The 22,008-nt window shown below is 43.0% G+C and overlaps 2 gene segments (V, D, J or C); both read left to right on the top strand.

Moving 5' to 3' along the window:
* Positions 1-3,486: 3,486 nt before the first annotated feature.
* LOC135971628 (immunoglobulin heavy variable 3-21-like) lies at positions 3,487-4,951 on the top strand. The segment is given in 2 exon segments: positions 3,487-3,611; positions 3,715-4,951. Coding segments are annotated over 2 exon segments (510 nt in total).
* Positions 4,952-8,916: 3,965 nt separating this feature from the next.
* On the top strand, positions 8,917-13,673 carry LOC141407377 (immunoglobulin heavy variable 4-39-like). The segment is given in 4 exon segments: positions 8,917-9,092; positions 12,191-12,285; positions 12,369-12,689; positions 13,564-13,673. Coding segments are annotated over 4 exon segments (702 nt in total).
* The last annotated feature ends 8,335 nt before the right edge of the window (positions 13,674-22,008 follow it).

Raw genomic sequence — 22,008 nt, 5'->3', positions numbered from 1 at the left:
AACCAAAAAGGAGCCCATATTGCCAAGACAATCCTAAGCCAAAAGAACAAAGCTGGAGGCATCATGCTACCTGACTTCAAACTATACTACAAGACTACAGTAACCAAAACAGCATGGTACTGGTACTAAAACAGAGATATAGACCAGTGGAACAGGATAGAGTCCTTGGAAGTAATACCATACATCTACGACCATCTGATCTTTGACAACCTTGACAAAAACAAAAAAATGGGGAAAGGATTCCCTATTTAATAAATGGTGCTGGGAAAACTGGCTCACCATATGTAGAAAGCTGAAACTGGATGCCTTCCTTACAGCTTATACAAAAATTAATTCAAGATGGATTAAAGACTCAAATGTTAGACCTAAAACCATAAAAACCCTAGAAGAAAACCTAGGGAATACCTTTCAGGACATAGGCATGGGCAAGGACTTCATGACTAAAACGCTAAAAGCAGTGGCAACAAAAGCCAAAATTGACAAATGGGATCTAATTAAACTAAAGAGTTTCTGCACAGCAAAAGAAACTATCATCAGATTGAACAGGCAACTTACAGAATGGGAGAAAATTTTTACAATCTACCCATCTGACAAAAGGCTAAGATTGAGAATCTACAAAGAACTTAAATTTACAAGAAAAAATCAAACAACCCCATCAAAAAGTGGGCAAAGGGTATGAACGTATGAACAGACACTTCTCAAAAGAAGACATTTATGCAGCCAACATACACATGAAAAAATGCTCATTATCACTGGCAATCAGAGAAATGCAAATCAAAACCACATTGAGATACCATCTCACACCAGTTAGAATGGTGATCATTAAAAAGTCAGGAAACAACAGGTGCTGGAAAGGATGTGGAGAAATAGGAATGCTTTTACATTGTTGATGGGACTGTAAACTACTTCAACCATTGTGGAAGACAGTGTGGTGATTCCTCAGGGATCTAGAACTAGAAATATCAATTGACCTAGTCATCCTATTACTGGGCATATACCCAAAGAATGATAAATCATGCTGCTATAAAGACACATGCACACGTATGTTTATTGCAGCACTATTCGCAATAGCAAAGACTTGGGACCAACCCAAATGTCCATCAATGATAGACTGGATTAAGAAAATGTGGCACATATACACCATGGAATACTATGCAGCCATAAAAAGGATGAGTTCATGTCCTTTGTAGGGATATGGATAAAGTAAGAAACCATCATTCCGAGCATGCTATCGCAAGAACAGAAAACCAAACACCACATGTTCTCACTCATAGTTGGGAATTGAACAATGAGTTCACTTGGACACAGGGTGAGGAACATCACACACCGGGGCCTGTGGTGGGGTGGGGGAGGGGGAGGGATAGTATTGGGAGATATACCTAATGTAAATGACGAGTTAATGGGTGCAGAACACCCATTGGCACATGTATATGTATGTAACAAACCTGCACGTTGTGTACATGTACCCTGGAACTTAAAGTATAATTTAAAAAAAGATATCATATTCAACTGACAATTGTAAAATTGGTTGAAGGCAAGAGAATAAAGGGATGTTTTCTGACCTGTCATGGGTCCATATTGTGATCCTGAGTCTGGGTGTCAGCTTTCCAGTGTTTCTGAACTTCCTCCAGATGAGATGTCCGTCTGTGTGTTCTTGCTCTTTTCCCTGGGGAGAGTCCTCTTGTTTTCCCCAGTTGTTCCCTCCCACAGCTCCAATGTTCTATTATGGTGTTATCACCTTCCAGATTTGCTGAACTGACCTGGAGATTAAGGCTCCGATTCAGTAAGAAAGGGGGAGGTAGTTTTCAATGGAACTTAGGTGAAGACCACTTTTCCCATCTCAGTTCCTAAGGGATTGCCCGAGCGCCCCTATGATACTGGTTTTGGTGGCTTGCCCCTGCAGAGTAATTTCTTAGTTCTGCAAAGGGGATAAAGGAGGTGGGTCCAAATGCATTTCAGAGTGTAGGTTCTTTTTCTCTCTCAGACAGACTCATTGGCAGAGAAAGATTTTTGTGACTTTCCCCATTATTGGGAAAAAATGATTCAAGAGGATAGGAAAGCTCTTCAGTATGTGGTCCCTGAGAAATTCACACAATAGATTTACCACACTTGACTTCAAGCAATCCAATATATATGTGTGTTTTTATCTTGTAGTAGCCCACATTTTATATGCCAGACTCTGCCCCAGTTCAGCTCATACACTGGCTTTGTTACTGCCTACAAGAACTTGCCACTCCCTGGATTTCAGATTTGATGTTTCTCTTAAAACTTCAAGTATTTAAAATATTTTTTAAAATTTGCAAAACCCCATCATCTCTGTTTATCTGTTATTGTTGATGCTGTTATGGTAAAAAAATAAGCGAAATACATTCTTCATCTATGTACATTTCAAAACTGATTGCAGATTTTTTTGGTAAGACCCAGAGTAATGAAGGAAAGCAAATATTGTATAGCTGCTTAATAGAAAAACAAACTATGGTAAATTTATTCACTAAAATACTACCCATCATTTATAATAAATAAATGCCTGAGACACAGAACAACAAGGTGAAATAGCTGAGTATTTATGTTGAGTAAAATAAGCCAAACAAATAAGAATATATACGATGTAACTTCATTTTGATAAATTCTGATAAATAAAGATATATCTAAAAAATATAATGAAGATTGGTAGTTTCCAGGGGAAATAATAGAAGAAGGGAAGGGGAGAGGAGGAGGAATACAGCAGAACAAGAGGAAACATTGAGAAGAATTCACTTGTCCACTTTCTTGATAATGATGGCAGTCACATCACGTTTATTAATTGTACATTTTAAATATATGAAGTTTATTATCTTTCAATTAAGCCTCGTAGAATGTATTACAAGCAAACAAATGGAAATTTAGACAGGCATGGAATAATAGAAAGATACAAAAATATGTTAAATGTCACAAGTACCTGAAAATTAATGTGCCTGGCCCCTAGTTCTCTCCACATTTTCAGGTGAAAGCTGGAATGCGGCAACATCACACATGCTCTTATTACGGAAAGTGGGTTCTGAAAACCGCAGTAGGAACGTCCAGCTTTGTCCTGGAGTTGGTTTAGGGAGCAGTCAGAGCCAGTGTCAAGGAGCACAGGACCAGATACTGGGCTTCACGCGTTCCAGACAGGAGCTCCTAGATGCATACAGAGTCCCCACCACGTGTGGGTTCACTTCCACATCTGTAAATGGAGAAAATATTGACTCCTACAGAACATAATTTACACAAATATTTAAAGATGAAATAGGGTGATCAGGGCAAAGTGCTTATCACAGTACAGTTTCATAATAAGGCAGCATATTTTCCAAATTCCATCATTATCTGCAAACTTCTGCAGGGCACCGTCTTATTATCGAGGTACAGCCTACTCCTCAAGCGTCCCACCTTAAAGCTTGCTATATAGTATGAGACATGCAAATAGGGCCCTCCCTCTACTGATGAAAACCGACCCAACCCTGACCCTGGAGCTCTGAGAGAAGAGCCTTAGCCCTGGGTTCCAAGGCACTTCCACTTGGTGATCAGCACTGAACACAGAGGACTCACCATGGAGTTGGGGCTGAGCTGGGTTTTCCTTGTTGCTATTTTAAAAGGTGATTCAGGGAAAACTTGAGAGATTGAGTGTGAGTGGATATGAGTGTGAGAAACAGTGGGTTTATGTGGCAGTTTCTGACCAGGCTTTCTCTTTATTTGCAGGTGTCCAGTGTGAGGTGCAGCTGGTGGAGTCTGGGGGAGGCTTGGTCCAGCCTGGAGGGTCCCTGAGACTCTCCTGTGCAGCCTCTGGATTCACCTTCAGTAGTTACGGCATGAGCTGGGTCCGCCAGGCTCTGGGAAAGGGGTTGGAGTGGGTCTCATCCATTAGTAGTGCTAGTAGTTACATATACTACGCTGACTCCGTGAAGGGCCGATTCACCATCTCCAGAGACAACGCCAAGAACTTGCTGTCTCTGCAAATGAACAGCCTGAGAGCCGAGGACACGGCCGTGTATTTCTGTACTAGGGACACAGTGAGGCGAGGTCAGTGTGAGCCCAGACACAAACCTCCCTGCAGGGGTCCCCGTGACCACCAGGGGGCGCCCGGACACAAACCTCCCTGCAGGGGTCCCCGTGACCACCAGGGGGCGCCCGGGACACAAACCCCCCTGCAGGGGTCCCCGTGACCACCAGGGGGCGCCCGGACACGGAGCTCGGGGCTGTTTCCGGGGCAGGAGCCGGTGCTGCTAAGGCCTGGCTTCCTGTCATGGTCTGCGGCTGCCTCATTGTCAAATTTCCCCAGGGAACGTCTCCAGATTTACAATCTGTACTCACAGTTCATGTCTGTAAATGCAAAACGTTTTTGTCCTTCTTGTTTCTTTGTTTTTTGTAACAGGAAGACACATCCACACCTCCATAGAAACAACAGTGCCACTCTGGGTGCGGATAATCCTCCTGTGATCAGCAGGATGAAAGTCCTGACGACTCTCAGGGGAACCTGGAGAGTGTTTGCCAGTTAGACTCAGGGCACAGATCTCCATGGGAATCTCTGATTAGAACAGGCTTTGAGTTCTGATGGGAACCAAGAGGGACGCTCGCCCAGGGTCGGGGTCCTTAAAACCTGATGGTTTTCACAGTTATCCTCCCTCGTCTTGTAAAACTGTGCACATCTGATCCAGACTGATTCAGTTGACAGTCTCTCTATATATATTCTCTCTCTCTCTCACGCACACACAAGCGCACGCGCACGCGCACACACACACACGTCCTACAATGGAAAGATCATATGATCAAGTAACAATATGATGGCTGCTCTGAGCCAAAAGTAGAAGGCTCAAAATAAAACCTATCTTGTCAGCATCTTGATCTTGGAGTTCGCAGCACGGATAAATGAAATAAAATGAATGCTGCATGAGTCAACAAGTATGATAGTTTGCAATGGCAGCTTAAACTGATGAAAGAAAATTTGGGGTTCAGAAGTGGAATTCTGATGTTACAATTATTTAAACATTGTGAAAGTAGCTTGGAATTGGGTTGTGTGTAAAATGATGGATACCAGGCCGGGCGCGGTGGCTCAAGCCTGTAATCCCAGCACTTTGGGAGGCCGAGATGGGCGGATCACGAGGTCAGGAGATCGAGACCATCCTGGCTAACACAGTGAAACCCCGTCTCTACTAAGAAATACAAAAAATAGCCGGGCGAGATGGCAGCGCCTGTAGTCCCAGCTACTCGGGAGGCTGAGGCTGGAGAATGGCATGAACCCGGGAGGCGGAGCTTGCAGTGAGCTGAGATCCGGCCACTGCACTCCAGCCTGGGCTACAGAGCGAGACTCCGTCTCAAAAAAAAAAAAAAAAAAAAAAAAAAAAAAAAATGATGGATACCATTGACATACATGAAGAAATTTTTATATTGAGGGTCATTCCAATAGACAGAAATGAGTAGAGTGGTTTTGGAAAGTGGAGGAATGGTGATCCTTATCATAAATTTGTTAAAAAGAACTTGGCTGGACCGTGTTATAAAATTTAGTGGATGATAACTTGTCACTAGTGAGAACTTGTGAGTAGCTGAGAATAATTCTAAGTAAAGTGTTGAAGGTATTTTGCTTGGTTTCTCCTGAGTGCTTATAATAAGTGAGGTAGATAAATTAAAATCAGAAAAACTATAAACTAAAAAGAATACAAAAGCTGAAGGCTTAGAAAATTCCCAACCTATCCATATTGCAAAAATCAGAAAGTGTATTCTACAAAGAACACTGAGTATATGGCTCAAATATCACTCAGTAACAAGCCTAAGATACTCTATGAAAAGAAACATTTCCCGTTTTAAAGAATGAGAATTGACCCAAGTAAATTTGAAGAATACTGTTAGATTTTTCCGACTTAATGGCCTGGAATAATAGAGCTATTTGGCTGCAAATGTACATGATTCTTCTTGAGGGGAGAAAAATAAGCTTTAAATTTATTTAGAAACCATCACACCACTGCCTTTATTTTAACAGACTAGAAAACCTGTTTCTAAAATCTTGAGGAAGAAACCACCCAACAGAGGCTTGGGTTGGGAGCACCCAGCAAGCCCTGTGTGTAGGACTGCATGAGGCCTTTGACATGGGAGCTTGGCCCAGCAGTACCTCAGGAGCGGTGCCTCTGCCTGCAGCCTTGGAGTTGATTCTGCTGCCCCAATAGGAGGAGAAGGAAAAAGATTTTTCTGGAGAAGATTACACTGGGGGCTTAAAGCCTATGGCAATTTGTTTTGCTATGCATTGTATTTGCTGGAGACATACCACCCATTTTGCCCCCTATTTTTTTTCCTTTGGCAATGAAACTGTCTATTCTATGCTTAATTCTACAGGACACAGCAGAGGCTGTATCCTGTGTGACAAGATTCAGCATGAAAGATTCCTATTACCTGAGCCAGATGCATCACTGATCTGCGGCCATCAGTTTCTTAGGTTCATATCACTTTAAGGGACCAAGTACAAATGTCTATGGCGTATGTCATTCTTAAACTGCAGAAATGGTGTCGAGGAAGAAGGTGAAGATGAGAGAGCAGGAGGAATTATGAAAATCCAGATAGCATCTTCTCTTCTAGAGTGGAAGGTACACTAGTACTTTTATGAAACAATAAAATAGATGAAATGTGTCATCATCATGGAGTGTCTCACAGGGGCAGTGCACAAATAAATTTCTAAATATATCATCAGGTAGGTGTGATGGATGAGGCTTATTTCCACACAGGGAGCCCATAAATACTCAGATAAGTAAAAAATCCAACACCTGGAAAGAAAAATGTCTCATCTTGACATCACAAACCCATCTCAGTAAGTTTGAGGAGTAACGTGGAAATGAAAGGAAAATTCAAAAACACATTTGTCATGAAATTTTTAGCACATGTTTGAACATTAAAACAGAATTGTCCACAATTTTAGGAAAACCACCCCATGACACCGAATCACTACAGTCATCGAAACACCACTGAGTCAACGGAGTTCTAACTGTGAGCAGGTCAGCACTGGGGCCTCGGGAGAATCAAGGCTCTCGGGTACATTTTACAGGACCCAGAATTGAGCCACACGATCTATAGCCAAAAGATCTTTGACAAACTTCACAAAAATTAACAAAAAGATACACCAGAAAAAGGATATCCCATTCAATAAATGGTGCCGGGGAAATTGGAAACCAACATGCAGAAGAACAAAACTAGACCCCTACCCTCAACTCACACACACTCAACACAAAATGAATTAAAGACTCCTGCATGAGACCTCAAACTATAAATGTACTCAAATAAAATACCAGGACAACTCTTCTGGGCATTGACCTAGGTAAAGAATTTATGACTAACACCACAAAAGCACATCCAAGAAAAAAATAGACAAATGAGAATTAAACTAAAGAGATATTTCACAGCAACAGAGTGAACAGGCAAGTTGCAGAATGACAGAAAATTTTTGCACACCTTGCCTGTGACAAGAAACTAATATGAAGAATTTACAAGGAATTAAGCTCTACAACAACAATGGGAAGAAGAACTAAATACCCCATTAAAATGAGCAAAGGACGTGAGTAGACATTTCCAAAGAACACATACAAATGGATAATACGTATATAAACAATGCTCAACATCACTAACCATCAGAGAAATGCAAATTAAAACCACAATCAGATATTATCTTACAAAAGCCACAGTGACTATTATTAAAATCTCAAAAGTATGCGATGCTGGTGAGGATGGAAAGTAACAGGAACTCATCAACACTGTAGATGAGAATGTGGACGAGGACAACCTCTATGGAAAATGGTATGGAGTCTTCCCATAAAACTGTAAATAGAACTGCCATTTGATCCAGCAATCCCGCTATAGGGTAACTACCCAAAGGAAGATAAATCACTATTTCAAAAAGATATCCATGCTTCTATGTTTACCACAAAACTATTCTTAATAGCACATATGTCAACCCGAGTGTCCACCAACAGATGATTTTATAAAAGAACATAGCACACAAGCCCAATTCAATACTAGTCAACCATGATAAGAAATGAAACTGTGTCTTTTGCAGCAAGAAGCCTAGAACTGGGGACAATATAATTAGTGAACTAACTCACAAACAGAAAATCACATGTCACACGTTATTACTTATAAGTGGGAGGTAACAGTGTGTCCACAAGGATATGGAGAGAGAAATGATGGACACTGAAGACTTAGAAGGATGGGAGGTGGAAGGTGGGAGCATGAGGAGACATTACCTAATGGGTACAATGTACATTATTTGGGTGATAGTACACTAAAAGCTGAGACCATTGTGGAATATATTCATGTGCAAAAGTTGCACTCATAGCACTTAAATTTATACAAGTAAATGTACAAGCAAAAAATTAAAAATATAAAATAATTAACAGTTGAACCAATGACCTTAAAATTAAAATTTAGACTGGGCATGGCGGCTCACGCCTGTAATCCCACCGCTTTGGTAGGTCGAAGCAGGTGGATAATGAGGTCAGGAGTTTGAGACCAGCCTGGCCAACACAGTGAAACCCCATCTACTAAAAATACAAAAATTAACCGGGCGTGGTGGCAGGCACCTGTGATCCCAGCTACTCGGGAGCCTGAGGCAGGAGAATTGCTTGAACCCAGGAAGCAGAGGTTGCAGTGAGACGAGATCGTGCTACTACACTCTAGCCTAGACGACAGAGCAAGACTCCTTCTAAAATAAAATAAAATAAAATGTAAAAAATGATCAATAAATGAAATTACTATCAGTTGAACGTCATTAAAATTAAAAACGTTTTCTACTCAAGTAACTATAAGAACATGAATGTCAAGTTTCAGATGGGAAACTATTTGCAAATCATATAACCACCAATTTAATTATAATAAGAACTCTCAGGACTCAACTGTGAAAAAAAAGAAAATAAAAAGAAACAACCCATGGATAAAATAGGCAACGGTTTGTACAGAAATTTCATCAAAGACGATGTGCAGATGAGACATAAGCATATGAACAGGCTCTTAACAGGATTTTCCATTAAAGGAATTCAAATCAAGCCCCTAATGAGACACCACTATACACCTTTTAGAATGGCTGAAATTAAGAAGAAATACAGGTAATACCAATGCTGGTGAGCATGCCAGGTTTCTAGTGTCTACGACATTGCTAATGGGAATGCAAAATGAAAGAGCTACTCTGGAAAATCATTTTTAGTTGTTTCTACTATCAAACATGCCCGTAACACATGACCTAAATATCCCACTCTTGAATTTTGCTTCAGAGAAATACAATCTTATATTCATACAAAACCTCTATTCAAATATTCAAGATATTGTGTGTGTGTGTGTGTGTGTGTGTTAGAAACTAAAAATAACATAAATGTCTCAAAATCTGAATAGATGAAAAAACTAGGAAGCAACTATAAATTTGAACACCATCAGCAAAAAAAAAAAAAAAAAAAAGAAAAATATCAAATGATCGATTCACAAACCATTACAGTTGAACTCCAGGCATTATGCTAAGTGAGAGAAGCCAGTCTCAAAGATCGAAGGGACACAGCTGTAAGCAGCACTGTCAACCCCAGGTGTCAGTGGTTTGGGCTGGGCTCTCTCTGTCTCTTTCCTGACCAGGCCCAGATGTTGAGCTCTAGCACTTGCAGATGGAAAATTCTACTATATTCAACCATGCACTGAGGTTTGAATTGCTTCACAGACTGAACCAAACAAACATGGGCTCCTTTGAAGAGTGTCTGGCATTTGTTTCAACCACAAGAGAACTTTCCCCAGCTCTCCCCATCCTCGGTTCTGTCCTGCAAGCCAGCAGCCCTGCAGTGTAGCCTGGATCTCCCGTGCATCCACCAGTCTCCTTCCAAGGGCCTTCCACCACACCCTCCACTGTTTTTGAGAGCACTGGCAGACTTTCAATTTTTCCACATTCTGTTGTTACTGAAGTTAGGATGTTTAGGAGTAATTAAGGATCATATGTTATGACTGAATTCCCTTGCCCCCTGGGACAGAGCTCCTCAACAAGGTTCTGCAGGTGGAGACAAAGTTGAACTGTTTTATCCCTCAGCCTAGGAGCTGAGAGCTCAGGGGAGGGTCGGGCAGAAGCTTCCCACCTTCTCAGCAGTCTGGTTCTGGTAGGGAGAACCTCTGCTGAAGGACAGAGCTAGAAATCAGGGACCCAATGTTTCCAGTGGCACTGGACCCAGGCAGAGCCTCCATCCGTGAGTGGGGCTCCATGGAAGAAGTGAGTCTCTGGCTCTCAGTAGCTCTTGTCCAGATCTGAGCCTCAGCATCACGTGCTGTGGGCAGGGTCAGCGGGCCAATGTCCTGGCCCCTGGGGAAGAGTTTCCTCTGGTGGGAGCTGGTAGAAGGTGTCCTGTCTTCTTGGCTGCATCTTCTGCAGTGGAGTTTCCATCGTGCTGAGCTGGGATGTAGTTTTAGTGTTGTGCCTTTTCCAAATTCAAGCTTTAGTAGTAACATACGGAGCATGTGAGCAGGCCCGTGGTCTTTTGCGGGGCTGGAATCACAGAAGTATTGAGAAGCTAATCTCATTTTCAACTGCTGTACACTGGTGGTAGCGGCTTTATATTAGGTCATGCAGTTTGAGCATCCGGCCAGTAGGTGGCGCGTGCAGGTAAGAGCCGGCTATGGGGGCAGCAGAAGGATTTACGCTTTACCAGTGGTTAAAGTGGGAAATTTGTCACGTTCCAGATCTTAGAGAAAAGACTTTTAGTTATTTCTCATTCAGTCTGATAGTACCTGACAGTCTCTCGATTATAACTTTTATTTTGTCGAGATGTGTTCTTTCTATACCCATTTTTTATGTTTTTTTTTCATGAAAGGATGTTGAGTTTTATCAAATGCGTTTTCAACATCAACTGAAAAAATATTATAAGTGGATTAAAGATCTAAGCGTAAAACCTGAAACTATAAAAACTCTGGATAATAACATAGGAAATACAGTTTAGGACATAAGAACTGACAAATGCTTTATAATGAAAATGCTAGAAGCGGTTGCAACAAAATCGAAAATTGACAAATGGGACCTAAGTCAAAGAGCTTCTGTATAGCAAAAATCCCATCAACAGAGTAAACAGGCAACCTAAAGAATGGGAAATAAAATGTTTACACTCTATAGGTCTGACAAAGGTCCAATATCAATATATACATGGAACTTTAACAAACATTCAAGAAATAAAAAGTGACCAAGGGACATGAAAAGACACTTCAAAAAAGACCTACATGTGGCCAACAAGCATAAGAAAAATGCTGAATATCACTATCATTAGAGAAATACATATCAAAACCACAATGAGGTACCATCTCACATCAGTTAGAATGGTTAATCTTAAAAAAAAAACCAGACTTTTAAGACTGTAGAGAAAAGGGGAAATGTATACACTTCTGGTGGGAATATACATTAGTTCAACCATTGTGGAAAGCAGTGTGGTGATGCCTCAAATAATCTAAAACAGGAGTTTCATTTGACCCAACAATCCTACAACTGGACAGATACCGAAAGGAATGTAAACATGTAGGTTCATTGCAGCGCTATTCACAATAGCATAGACGTGGAATTACCTAAATCCCCATCACTGGCAGAATGGATAGAGAAAAGTGTGCTACATACAATCATGGAATACTATGCAGCTAAGAAAAGAATGAAATTATGTCCTTTGTAGGAATATGATGGAACTGGCAGTCATTACTCTTAGCAAACTAATTCAGGAATGGAAAACCAGATATTATATGTATTCACTTATTTGTTGGAGATAAATAAAAGGAAATATTCTTCCCAGGCTTGAGTCTTCCTTATTCAACAAGTCATTCTAAATTAAGTGTTCAACGAGTTGCTGATAATCATTTAAATATTCTATTTCATATAGACCACTTATATCACTCAAAAATCAATGAGAACAATATTTATCAGTGGGATTATAGGATAATCAATATCTGAATAGTGAGAATATGAAGGATATGGACGGTTTTTTAATTCAATGGGCACATAACTAGGGGAGACACTATATCCCTATGAAAAAGTTATTCAGACTTCAGAGATAAGTAATATTTCCTACGTGGTGTTTGTAGGAAAGACTGGGGCCTCCCTCATCCCTTTTCACCTCTCCATACAAAGGCACCACCCACATGCAAATCCTCAATTAGGGACCCACAGGAAACCACCACACATTTCCTTAAATTGAGGCTCCAGCTCACATGGGAAATGCTCTCTGAGAGTCACGGACATCCTGTGCAAGAACATGAAGCACCTGTGGTTCTTCCTCCTCCTGGTGGCAGCTCCCAGATGTGAGTGTCTCGGGGATGCAGATATGACGATATGGGAGGCTGTCTCTGATCCCAGGGCTCACTGTGGGTCTCTCTGTTCACAGGGGTCCTGTCCCAGGTGCAGCTGCAGGAGTCGGGCCCAGGACTGGTGAAGCCTTCGGAGACCCTGTCCCTCACCTGCGCTGTCTCTGGTGGCTCTATCAGCAGTAGCTACTGGAGCTGGATCCGCCAGCCCCCAGGGAAGGGACTGGAGTGGATTGGGTATATCTATGGTAGTGGTAGTAGCACCAACTACAACCCCTCCCTCAAGAGTCGAGTCACCCTGTCAGTAGACACGTCCAAGAACCAGCTCTCCCTGAAGCTGAGCTCTGTGACCGCCGCGGACACGGCCGTGTATTACTGTGCGAGATACACAGTGAGGGGAGGTGAGTGTGAGCCCAGACACAAACCTCCCTGCAGGGAGGCGGAGGGGGCGGGCGCAGGTGCCGCTCAGGACCAGCAGGGGGCGCGCGGGGCCCACAGAGCAGGAGGCCGGGTCAGGAGCAGGTGCAGGGAGGGCGGGGCTTCCTCATCTGCTCAGTGCTCTCCCTCCTCACCAGCACCTCAGCTGTCCCCAGGGCTCCTCTTTCTTTGATATCTGTGGTTCTGCTTCCTCACATTCTTCTGCCAGAAAAGAAAGGGGGAAGGCACATTTTCCTCTTACAATTGAGGTTTCACCGATTACTAGGAACTTTCCTACAAGTTCCTGCATGGCCCATTATTCCTTAGTGATTAAAAATATATATATTCTAATGCTTCTCACCATATCTTTCTTTGTGTCATCAATTGAATTGTTCCCTCTTTGAAATTCATGTGCTGAAATCATAATTGTTAAATGAGTTTTATGTCACAGTCAAATAATAAGTAATATTTTTTCAAATGCTACCATTGCCACTAAACTCATCCAGGAGCCTGAAATCTGCTCTGGGCACTGCCCTCTTCTCAAGCGTCCCACACTGCACCTTGCTATAGAGGAGGAGGCATGAAAACAGGGCCCTCCCTCTCCTGGCGAAAACAAGCCCACTGCTGGCCCTGCAGTTCTAGATGAAGAGACACAGCCCTGGCCTTCCCAGGGGTTTCCATTTGATAATCAGGACTGAATGCAGAGGACTCACTATGTGGTTTGAGGTAGACGAATTTTTGTTGTTGGTATTTTAAAAGGTAACTCACAGAGAACTAGAGTGAGAATAAGTGGATATGAGTGAGAGAAACAGTGGATATGTTTGGCAGTTTCTGACCAGGATGTGTGCGTATTTTCAGGGGTTCAGTGTGAGGTGCAGCTGATTCAGTCCATAGAGGACCTGAGACAACCTGGGAAGTTCCTGAGACTCTCCTGTGTAGCCTCCGGATTCGCCTTCAGTAGCTTCTGAATGAGCTGGGTTCACCAGTCTCCAGGGAAGGAACTGGAGTGAGCAATAGATGTAAAATACGATGGAAGTCAGATATACCATGCAGACGCTGTGAAGGGCAGATTCTCAATCTCCAACGACAATTCTAAGAACTTGCTGTATCTGCAAAGAATAGTCTGAGAGCTGAGGACATCGCCATGTAAGGCTGTACATAAGGTCCCAAGTGAGGAAACATCAGTGTGAGTCCAGACACAAAACTTCCTGCAAAAAGAAGAAAGGAGTGTGTGCTGAAGGGGACACTCAGCACTCACAAACCAGGTGCAGCCCCAGGGCAGGTGCAGATGGAGAGAGAGCAAGGGCTGCTTTCCTTCACTGTCTATGGTTTCCTCTGCTTCTAACGTTTCCCCTCTGAGCCTCTGTACATTTATGTTCTGTGCCCACCAGGAGGTCCCTGGATTAGAAAACCAATTTAAAAGAGGAAACATTCTCATATGTCCTAAAAACAGAAGTAAATATTGGAGGCATAAAATGCATAGGTGGCCGTGTGAGTCTGTACACACTGCCACCCCACAATGCCAGACTCACAAGTAGTGCTGGAGAATGGTAGGAGTTTGATGGAGCTTCCCTAATGACCCTGTGGCCCAAGTTAAGTCTAGCAAGGCCATCGGTGCCTCCCACAGCACAGTTGTCCATCAGGGATCTCCCATGTGTCCCAGCAGCAGCCATGCCTTAGTGTCTCCACCAAGCACCATCACTGTCTGGGAGGAGCTCCCAGATTGGGTGTCTTTGGCACACAACCTGTGACGGATGTTAGAGTGCAGGGCAGCAGCTGGCGGCCTGGGCTATTGGGCTCCCTGATGGAGGGATGAGAGGTGCATTCTCAGGGCCAGCACACTGTTTGTGGATTTTTATATAAAAATCAGGATTTTACTTCATTTTCTCAGATGACATAGATAATTACTAACAATCTGCAAACAATTGTAATTTTCAACTTTACCCCAAATTCATTGTTTCTTAATTCTGTGCAGGATGCAGACATGGTATTGCCTTCTCATGAGAAATTGTTCGATCTAAACTGAAACCAGTTGTTTCTCATATTCTTTGGTTTCTCCCCATGTGCAGAGATCTCAATTAGAGGAATTTTGGTATTTTCCCCACAATCACCCTCACCTCCCCAAATAAAGAGCAGAAATTCTCCTCACTCTGAGTCTGAGGGAGGAGCTGTTCCTGTACCACTCAGGGCCTGCAGAGACCCCCAGGTGCAGCTTCACTGAGTCAGGTGTTTCACTCCGTGTGATTGCTGCTAAGGTCTAATTGTGGGCTCAGAATTAGGACAGTATTTAGGTTATCAGAGGTCAATCCTATTCTAAAAATCATCATTATCACACATAGAGGTAATAATTCAATGTTCATTTTTCTAACAGCAGTTTATCTTTTTTATTTGGTTGCAAGTTTGAGAAAAGAAACATGTGATAATTTTTTTTAATCTAACCTCAAAATCTACTGAACTGTTCTAGGAGACTCACAATTTGGACAATATGAGCTGTTTATTCTCAAAAATATGTGTGTATTTGGGAATTTCACCGTGTTGTCCAGAACCCGTTAACATCAACAACTATGTTTCTCATGACACTTCTGGCTTGAGACAACATCAGAGACCCTCTCCCTCATGTGCACTCTCTCTGGAGCCCCCGTCATAACCAGGGCTTCCTCTAGAATTGTATCTGCCCCTAGAAGATGGACAGGAGTGGATCAGGTGCGAGGGTTGTGAAGGGATCACAAATTACAACCCACTTCTCAAGAGTCCATATCCACATCCAAGAAACAGTTCTTACAGCTGAGCTGTGTCCGGTGAACACACAACTATGCATTTTTAAGCAAAGACACAAGGCGGAGACTTCATTGTGAGCCTAGACACAAACCTCCCTGCAGGGGTGCATATGTCCAGCAGGGGGCACTTGGGGCAGTACGGGGGCTTAGGATGATTGTCGGGGGTCAGGATGAGCAGGATCAAGGCTCAGCATCGGGGCAGGTGCAACAGGGCAGAAAAGGGGCTGTAGATGTGAATTGTTTTCACCATCATATTTCACCACCAGACCCCTCCACTACATCTTTTCTAATGTGTCTGAGTGTTTATATGATTAGAAAATTGTGTTTATGTAAACACTAATATATACCCATATGGAGGTGCATCAAGTTGTCCTCTCCATCTTATGTGGACCTTCTCCATCAGGCACTAAGTCCCTGTGTTTACTTGAGTACCTCATACATTATGGTCCAAATAGGTACGGTCTCTTTCTTTTTCTTAGTCTCTTCTCCTCCCTTTTCTCTCTGTCACACAAAACACACAAACTGATAAATGCACAGAGCTCCCCAACTTTAATTATCTGATGTATTGAAGCACACTGATTAATGTGCAGCTTTTCCACTTTGCCTGCTATTCATGTTATGTAAAAATAAGAACCATGTGTTTCTCAGCTGGTTACTTCTCTAAGCTAAGTAGCATCTTTGTTTATTATACCCAGAGACCAAAAGCGATCCAAGGGTTAGTCAGCAGCTTAACTGGTAAACAAATTGTGGAAAATTCATTTACTGGAATAATACCCACTGTTACAATCAAGTACTGCCGGATACACTCAACACCATGCTTAAAGTAACAAGTACCTGAATAAGAAAAATAAGGCAAACAAATACAAGTGCATACATACAATTCCACTTCTATAATTCCTATAAAGTAAAAATGAACTTAAAGTTGCATAAAAACATCTGTAGTTAACTGTGGACATGGTACAAGAAGAGAAGGTGTAGAAAGGAGAAACTACAGGAGAGCAAAAGGAAATTTCTAGGATAATTTATTTTTTCTCTGTTAGGAAAAGTGAGGATTATGTCAATATTTATAAAATTGTACACTTTATGTAAAGATTCTTATTTGCTAATTTCACCTCTTTAAAATATTGCAAATTTTAAAATATGTAATTTGGTAGAAAAGGTGTTAGAGATAAATAAAAAACATAAAAATTCAGAGACTCCTGAATATGCACATGAATGAACCCTGGGTCTCGCTATACTTTTAGGGAAACACTAGAATAAAAGAACATGATGACAGGATTTCAGTACATGAAGGGAGCTTCTCAAACCCCAGGAGGCACGTCCAACTGTGTCCTGGAGTTAATTCAGGGAGCAGGCATGTCCTTTGGAAGGAGCCATGACACCGAGCTCCCAGCATCCTTTGTAGATGACACCATGCAAATGCCAAGAGATCTCGACTAAAATGTTCTGTGGATGTTGAGTCTGATTATGCCACACACTCACACCAAGTGAGTATGGAAATGTTAGTTACCTGCCTCCTTGAGGAGTCTGCTGAGAGCAGGGCAGGTCTCTCATGAAGGTCCAATGTGTCTTGGTAGAGCAGGGAAGGAGACTAGCTCGGGGTTTTTATCATGGTTTTGTGGGGTGTGGCGGAGAGCATCCTACCTCCAGTAAGGATTTTGTGGGGTTTCAAGGTCAAATTGGCATCAAATGAGGGAGCTCCTGTGATTTCTAGGTAGATTTACCTTGTATGCTTTAAAAAAAAAGAGATGATGAAGGAAAGAGCCTTAAGTTATCAGCAGTCAGGCCTAAACATAGAGTCGTGTGACTTACTCTAAATAGCAAGTGTACAAATGGTGAGTAAGAAAAGAGACAAGACTCCAATATGGGTGGACAACAGCCAGGTCTGCAGAAAATGAGAAGACTGAATATAAATAAAGAATAATGTGTAGGAGGAGGATATGGAGAAGGATTCTGGTCCAATGTCTTGTGTGGAAGCTTTTCATGATTTGAGATCATCAGCTTATTCTGAAGGTCTTAGGTCACCTGTCTTCTTCAAGATCTCAGCTCACTGCAATCTTGGCCTCCCAGGTTCAAGTGATTCTCCTACCTCAGCCCCCCAAGTAGCTGGGATCACAGGCATGTGCCACCATGCCCAGCTAATTTTGTATTTTTAGTAGAGATGGGGTTTCTCCATGTTGGTCAGGCTGGTCTTGAACTCCCTACCTCAGGTGATCCGCCCACCTTGGCCTCCCAAAGTGACAGGATTACAGGCATGAGACACTGCACCTGGCCTCTTAATTTTTATTCATATGTTCATTCAGCAGCCACTATGTCTTCCCACTGATTTCTTCGCTTTCCTCTTTACTGCCTTTTCCTTTTGAATAAGGTTGTCACTCCTGAGGGAAGATGGGAGGTGGGCCTGGACAGGGATTTGGTGCATCCCTCTGTCCCCTCCCAGTTCTGATTGGTTTCTCCAGTGTCTGTAGAAGAGCAGTTTTGATGGCTTTACCTCTGCAGATAATTTCTCTTGCAAGGTAGTGGTGATGGGGAGGTGTGTCTGGATGCATTTCAGCTGTAGTTGCTGTTTTGCTTTCCCAGACAGCACTGTCCCAAGGGGTAGAGGCTGGAGCATTTTGTGATGTGTCCCCAGGACTGAAGAAAAAGGTTCAAGAGCAGGAGGAATTCCTCAACTGTATACACTCTGAGAATTTAAACAATAACTTCACTATCACACAGAATTGAAACCATGCAATGAATATGTCTACTTTAATCTTGTGCTAGCTTAAATGACATTTGGCAGCCTCTGCCCCAGAAGGATTATCATCTGTTCCTGTTTATTTCCCTGCAAGTCTTTATCGCTCTTCAGAGTTCAGATACATTGTTTGTCTTCTAACGTGAAAACTCTGATGTGTTTAAGAAAATGTGCTAATTTGCAGATCAGTAAGTTTAGTTGTTGTTGTAAGAATAATAACATATTTTTGTGGGATGCCTACATCTCCAAGCTGAGTAGCACCTCTGTGTGTAATACTCAGAAACTGGAAATGATACAAATATCAAGAAGATACATAGATAAACAGTAATGGCATGCTAATTTATTGTAATAACATCCATCATTAGAATCAATACATTGTTGATGCACAACATGTTTGCATCACAAGTAGTTATGACAAGCGAGAAGACACACAAATAAAACACATACTATATAATTCCTGTATAATCAATTAATGGAACTCAAAACTAAAGTATTAAATGTGAATGAGTGACTCAGAATATGATGGGGGAAGAAAATAATTGGGAAGGAGGAATTGCAGAGGAACACAAGGAAACTTTTAAGTGTAATTTATTTGTGCATTATTTGGATGGCAGAGGTAGAGACAAGGTGGAGGTGCCACACACTTTGGAACCAGATCTCCTGAGAGCTCTGTCACCAGAACAGCTTGGGAGAGGAAAACACATCCTCATGATCGAATCACCTTTCACCAGGCCCCACTTCCAACACTGGGAATTACAGTTTGACGTGAGATTTGGGTGGGGACACAAATCCAGACCACATCAGCTGTCTTTCATTTTTGCTCTTGCCTGATTGCTCTGACTAAGATTTCTAGTGTTATATTGAATAGGAGTAGTGAGAGACAGCATTCATCTCTTGTTCCAGTTCTCAAGGTGTTTGAGCTTTTGCTCATTTAGCATGATGTTAACTGAATTTGTCATAGATGGCTTTTATTATTTTGAGGTTTTTTTGTTTTTGTTTTTGTTTTTTTTTTGAGAGCAGTCTCGTTTTGTCGCCCAGGCTGGAGTGCAGTGGCCGGATCTCAGCTCACTACAAGCTCCGACTCCCAGGTTCACGCCATTCTCCTGCCTCAGCCTCCCGAGTAGCTGGGACTACAGGTGCCGCCACCTCGCCCGGCTAGTTTTTTTGTATTTTTTAGTAGAGACGGGGTTTCACCGTGTTAGCCAGGATGGTCTCCATCTCCTGACCTCGTGATCCGCACGTCTCGGCCTCCCAAAGTGCTGGGATTACAGGCTTGAGCCACCGCGCCCGGCCTATTTTGAGGTATTTTTGATGTCTAGTCTGTTGAGGGTTTTTATCATGAGTGGATGTTGGATCCTATGGAACATTTTCTCAGGATCTGTTGAGATAATCCTGTTTTTTGCTTTTATTCTGCTCACATGGTGAATCACCATTACTGAATTGTGGATGTTGAATGAACCTTGCCTTCCAGGGGTAAAGCCTACTTGATAATGCTGTATTACATTTAAAAGTGTTTCTGGGGGGGTGGAGCAAGATGGCCAAATAGGAACAGCTCCAGTCTCCAACCCCCAGCGCGAGCGACACAGAAGACCGGTGATTTCTGCATTTTCTATTTTTTTATTTTTTATTTTTTTTTGAGACGGAGTCTTGCTCTGTCACCCAGGCTGGAGTGCAGTGGCCGGATCTCAGCTCACTGCAAGCTCCGCCTCCCGGGTTTACGCCATTCTCCTGCCTCAGCCTCCCGAGTAGCTGGGACTACAGGCGCCCGCCACCTCGCCCGGCTAGTTTTTTGTATTTTTTAGTAGAGACGGGGTTTCACCGTGTTACCCGGGATCGTCTCTCGATCTCCTGACCTCGTGATCCGCCCGTCTCGGCCTCCCAAAGTGCTGGGATTACAGGCTTGAGCCACCGCGCCCGGCCGATTTCTGCATTTTCAACTGAGGTACTGGGTTCATCTCACTAGGGAGTGCCGGACAATCCATGCTGGTCAGTTGCTGCATCCCGACCAGCGAGAGCTGAAGCAGGGCGAGGCATCGCCTCCCCTGGGAAGCGCAAGGGGAAAAGGAATCCGTTTTCCTAGCCAGGGGAACTGAGACACACAACACCTGGAAAATTGGGTAACTCCCACCCCAATACCGCGCTTTAAGCAAACAGGCACACCAGGAGATCATATCCCACACCTGGCTGGGAGGGTCCCACACCCACGGAGCCTCCCTCATTGCTAGCACAGCAGTCTGCGATCTACCAGCAAGGCAGCAGCGAGGCTGGGGAAGGGGCGCTCGCCATTGCTGAGGCTTAAGTAGGTAAACAAAGCCACTGGGAAGCTCCAACTGGGTGGAGCTCACAGCAGCTCAACGAAACCTGCCTATCTCTGTAGACTCCACCTCTGGGGACAGGGCACAGCTAAACAACAACAAAAGCAGCAGAAACCTCTGCAGACGCAAACGACTCTGTCTGACAGCTTTGAAGAGAGCAGTGGATCTCCCAACATGGAGGTTGAGATCTGAGAAGGGACAGACTGCCTGCTCAAGTGGGTCCCTGACCCCTGAGTAGCCTAACTGGGAGACATCCTCCACTAGGGACAGTCTGACACCCCACACCTCACAGGGTGGAGTACACCCCTGAGAGGAAGCCTCCAAAGCAAGAATCAGACAGGTACACTCGCTGTTCAGCAATATTCTATCTTCTGCAGCCTCTGCTGCTGATACCCAGGCAAACAGGGTCTGGAGTGGACCTCAAGCAATCTCCAACAGACCTACAGCTGAGGGTCCTGATTGTTAGAAGGAAAACTATCAAACAGGAAGGACACCTACACCAAAACCCCATCAGTACATCACCATCATCAAAGACCAGAGGCAGATAAAACCACAAAGATGGGGAAAAAGCAGGTCAGAAAAGCTGGAAATTCAAAAAATAAGAGTGCATCTCCCCCTGCAAAGGAGCGCAGCTCATCGCCAGCAACGGATCAAAGCTGGACGGAGAATGACTTTGACGAGATGAGAGAAGAAGGCTTCAGTCCATCAAACTTCTCAGAGCTAAAGGAGGAATTACGTACCCAGTGCAAAGAAACTAAAAATCTTGAAAAAAAAGTGGAAGAATTGATAGCTAGAGTAATTAATGCAGAGAAGGTCATAAAGGAAATGAAAGAGATGAAAACCATGACACGAGAAATACGTGACAAATGCACAAGCTTCAGTAACCAACTCGATCAACTGGAAGAAAGAGTATCAGCGATTGAGGATCAAATGAATGAAATGAAGTAAGAAGTGAAACCTAAAGAAAAAAGATGAAAAAGAAATGAACAAAACCTGCAAGAAGTATGGGATTATGTAAAAACACCAAATCTACGTCTGATTGGGGTGCCTGAAAGTGAGGGGGAAAATGGAACCAAGTTGGAAAACACTCTTCAGGATATCATCCAGGAGAACTTCCCCAACCTAGTAGGGCAGGCCAACATTCAAATCCAGGAAATACAGAGAACGCCACAAAGATACTCCTTGAGAAGAGCAACTCCAAGACACATAATTGCCAGATTCACCAAAGTTGAAATGAAGGAAAAAATCTTAAGGGCAGCCAGAGAGAAAGGTCGGGTTACCCACAAAGGGAAGCCCATCAGACTAACAGCAGATCTCTCAGCAGAAACTCTCCAAGCCAGAAGAGAGTGGGGGCCAATATTCAACATTCTTAAAGAAAAGAATTTTAAACCCAGAATTTCATATCCAGCCAAACTAAGTTTCATAAGTGAAGGAGAAATAAAATCCTTTACAGACAAGCAAATGCTTAGAGATTTTG

The sequence above is a fragment of the Macaca fascicularis genome, chromosome 7 (genome assembly GCF_037993035.2).
Source record: "Macaca fascicularis isolate 582-1 chromosome 7, T2T-MFA8v1.1".
Taxonomy (NCBI): Eukaryota; Metazoa; Chordata; class Mammalia; order Primates; family Cercopithecidae; genus Macaca; species Macaca fascicularis.
Note: the sequence above shows the minus strand (reverse complement) of the source record. Positions and strands in the feature narration are given on the sequence as shown.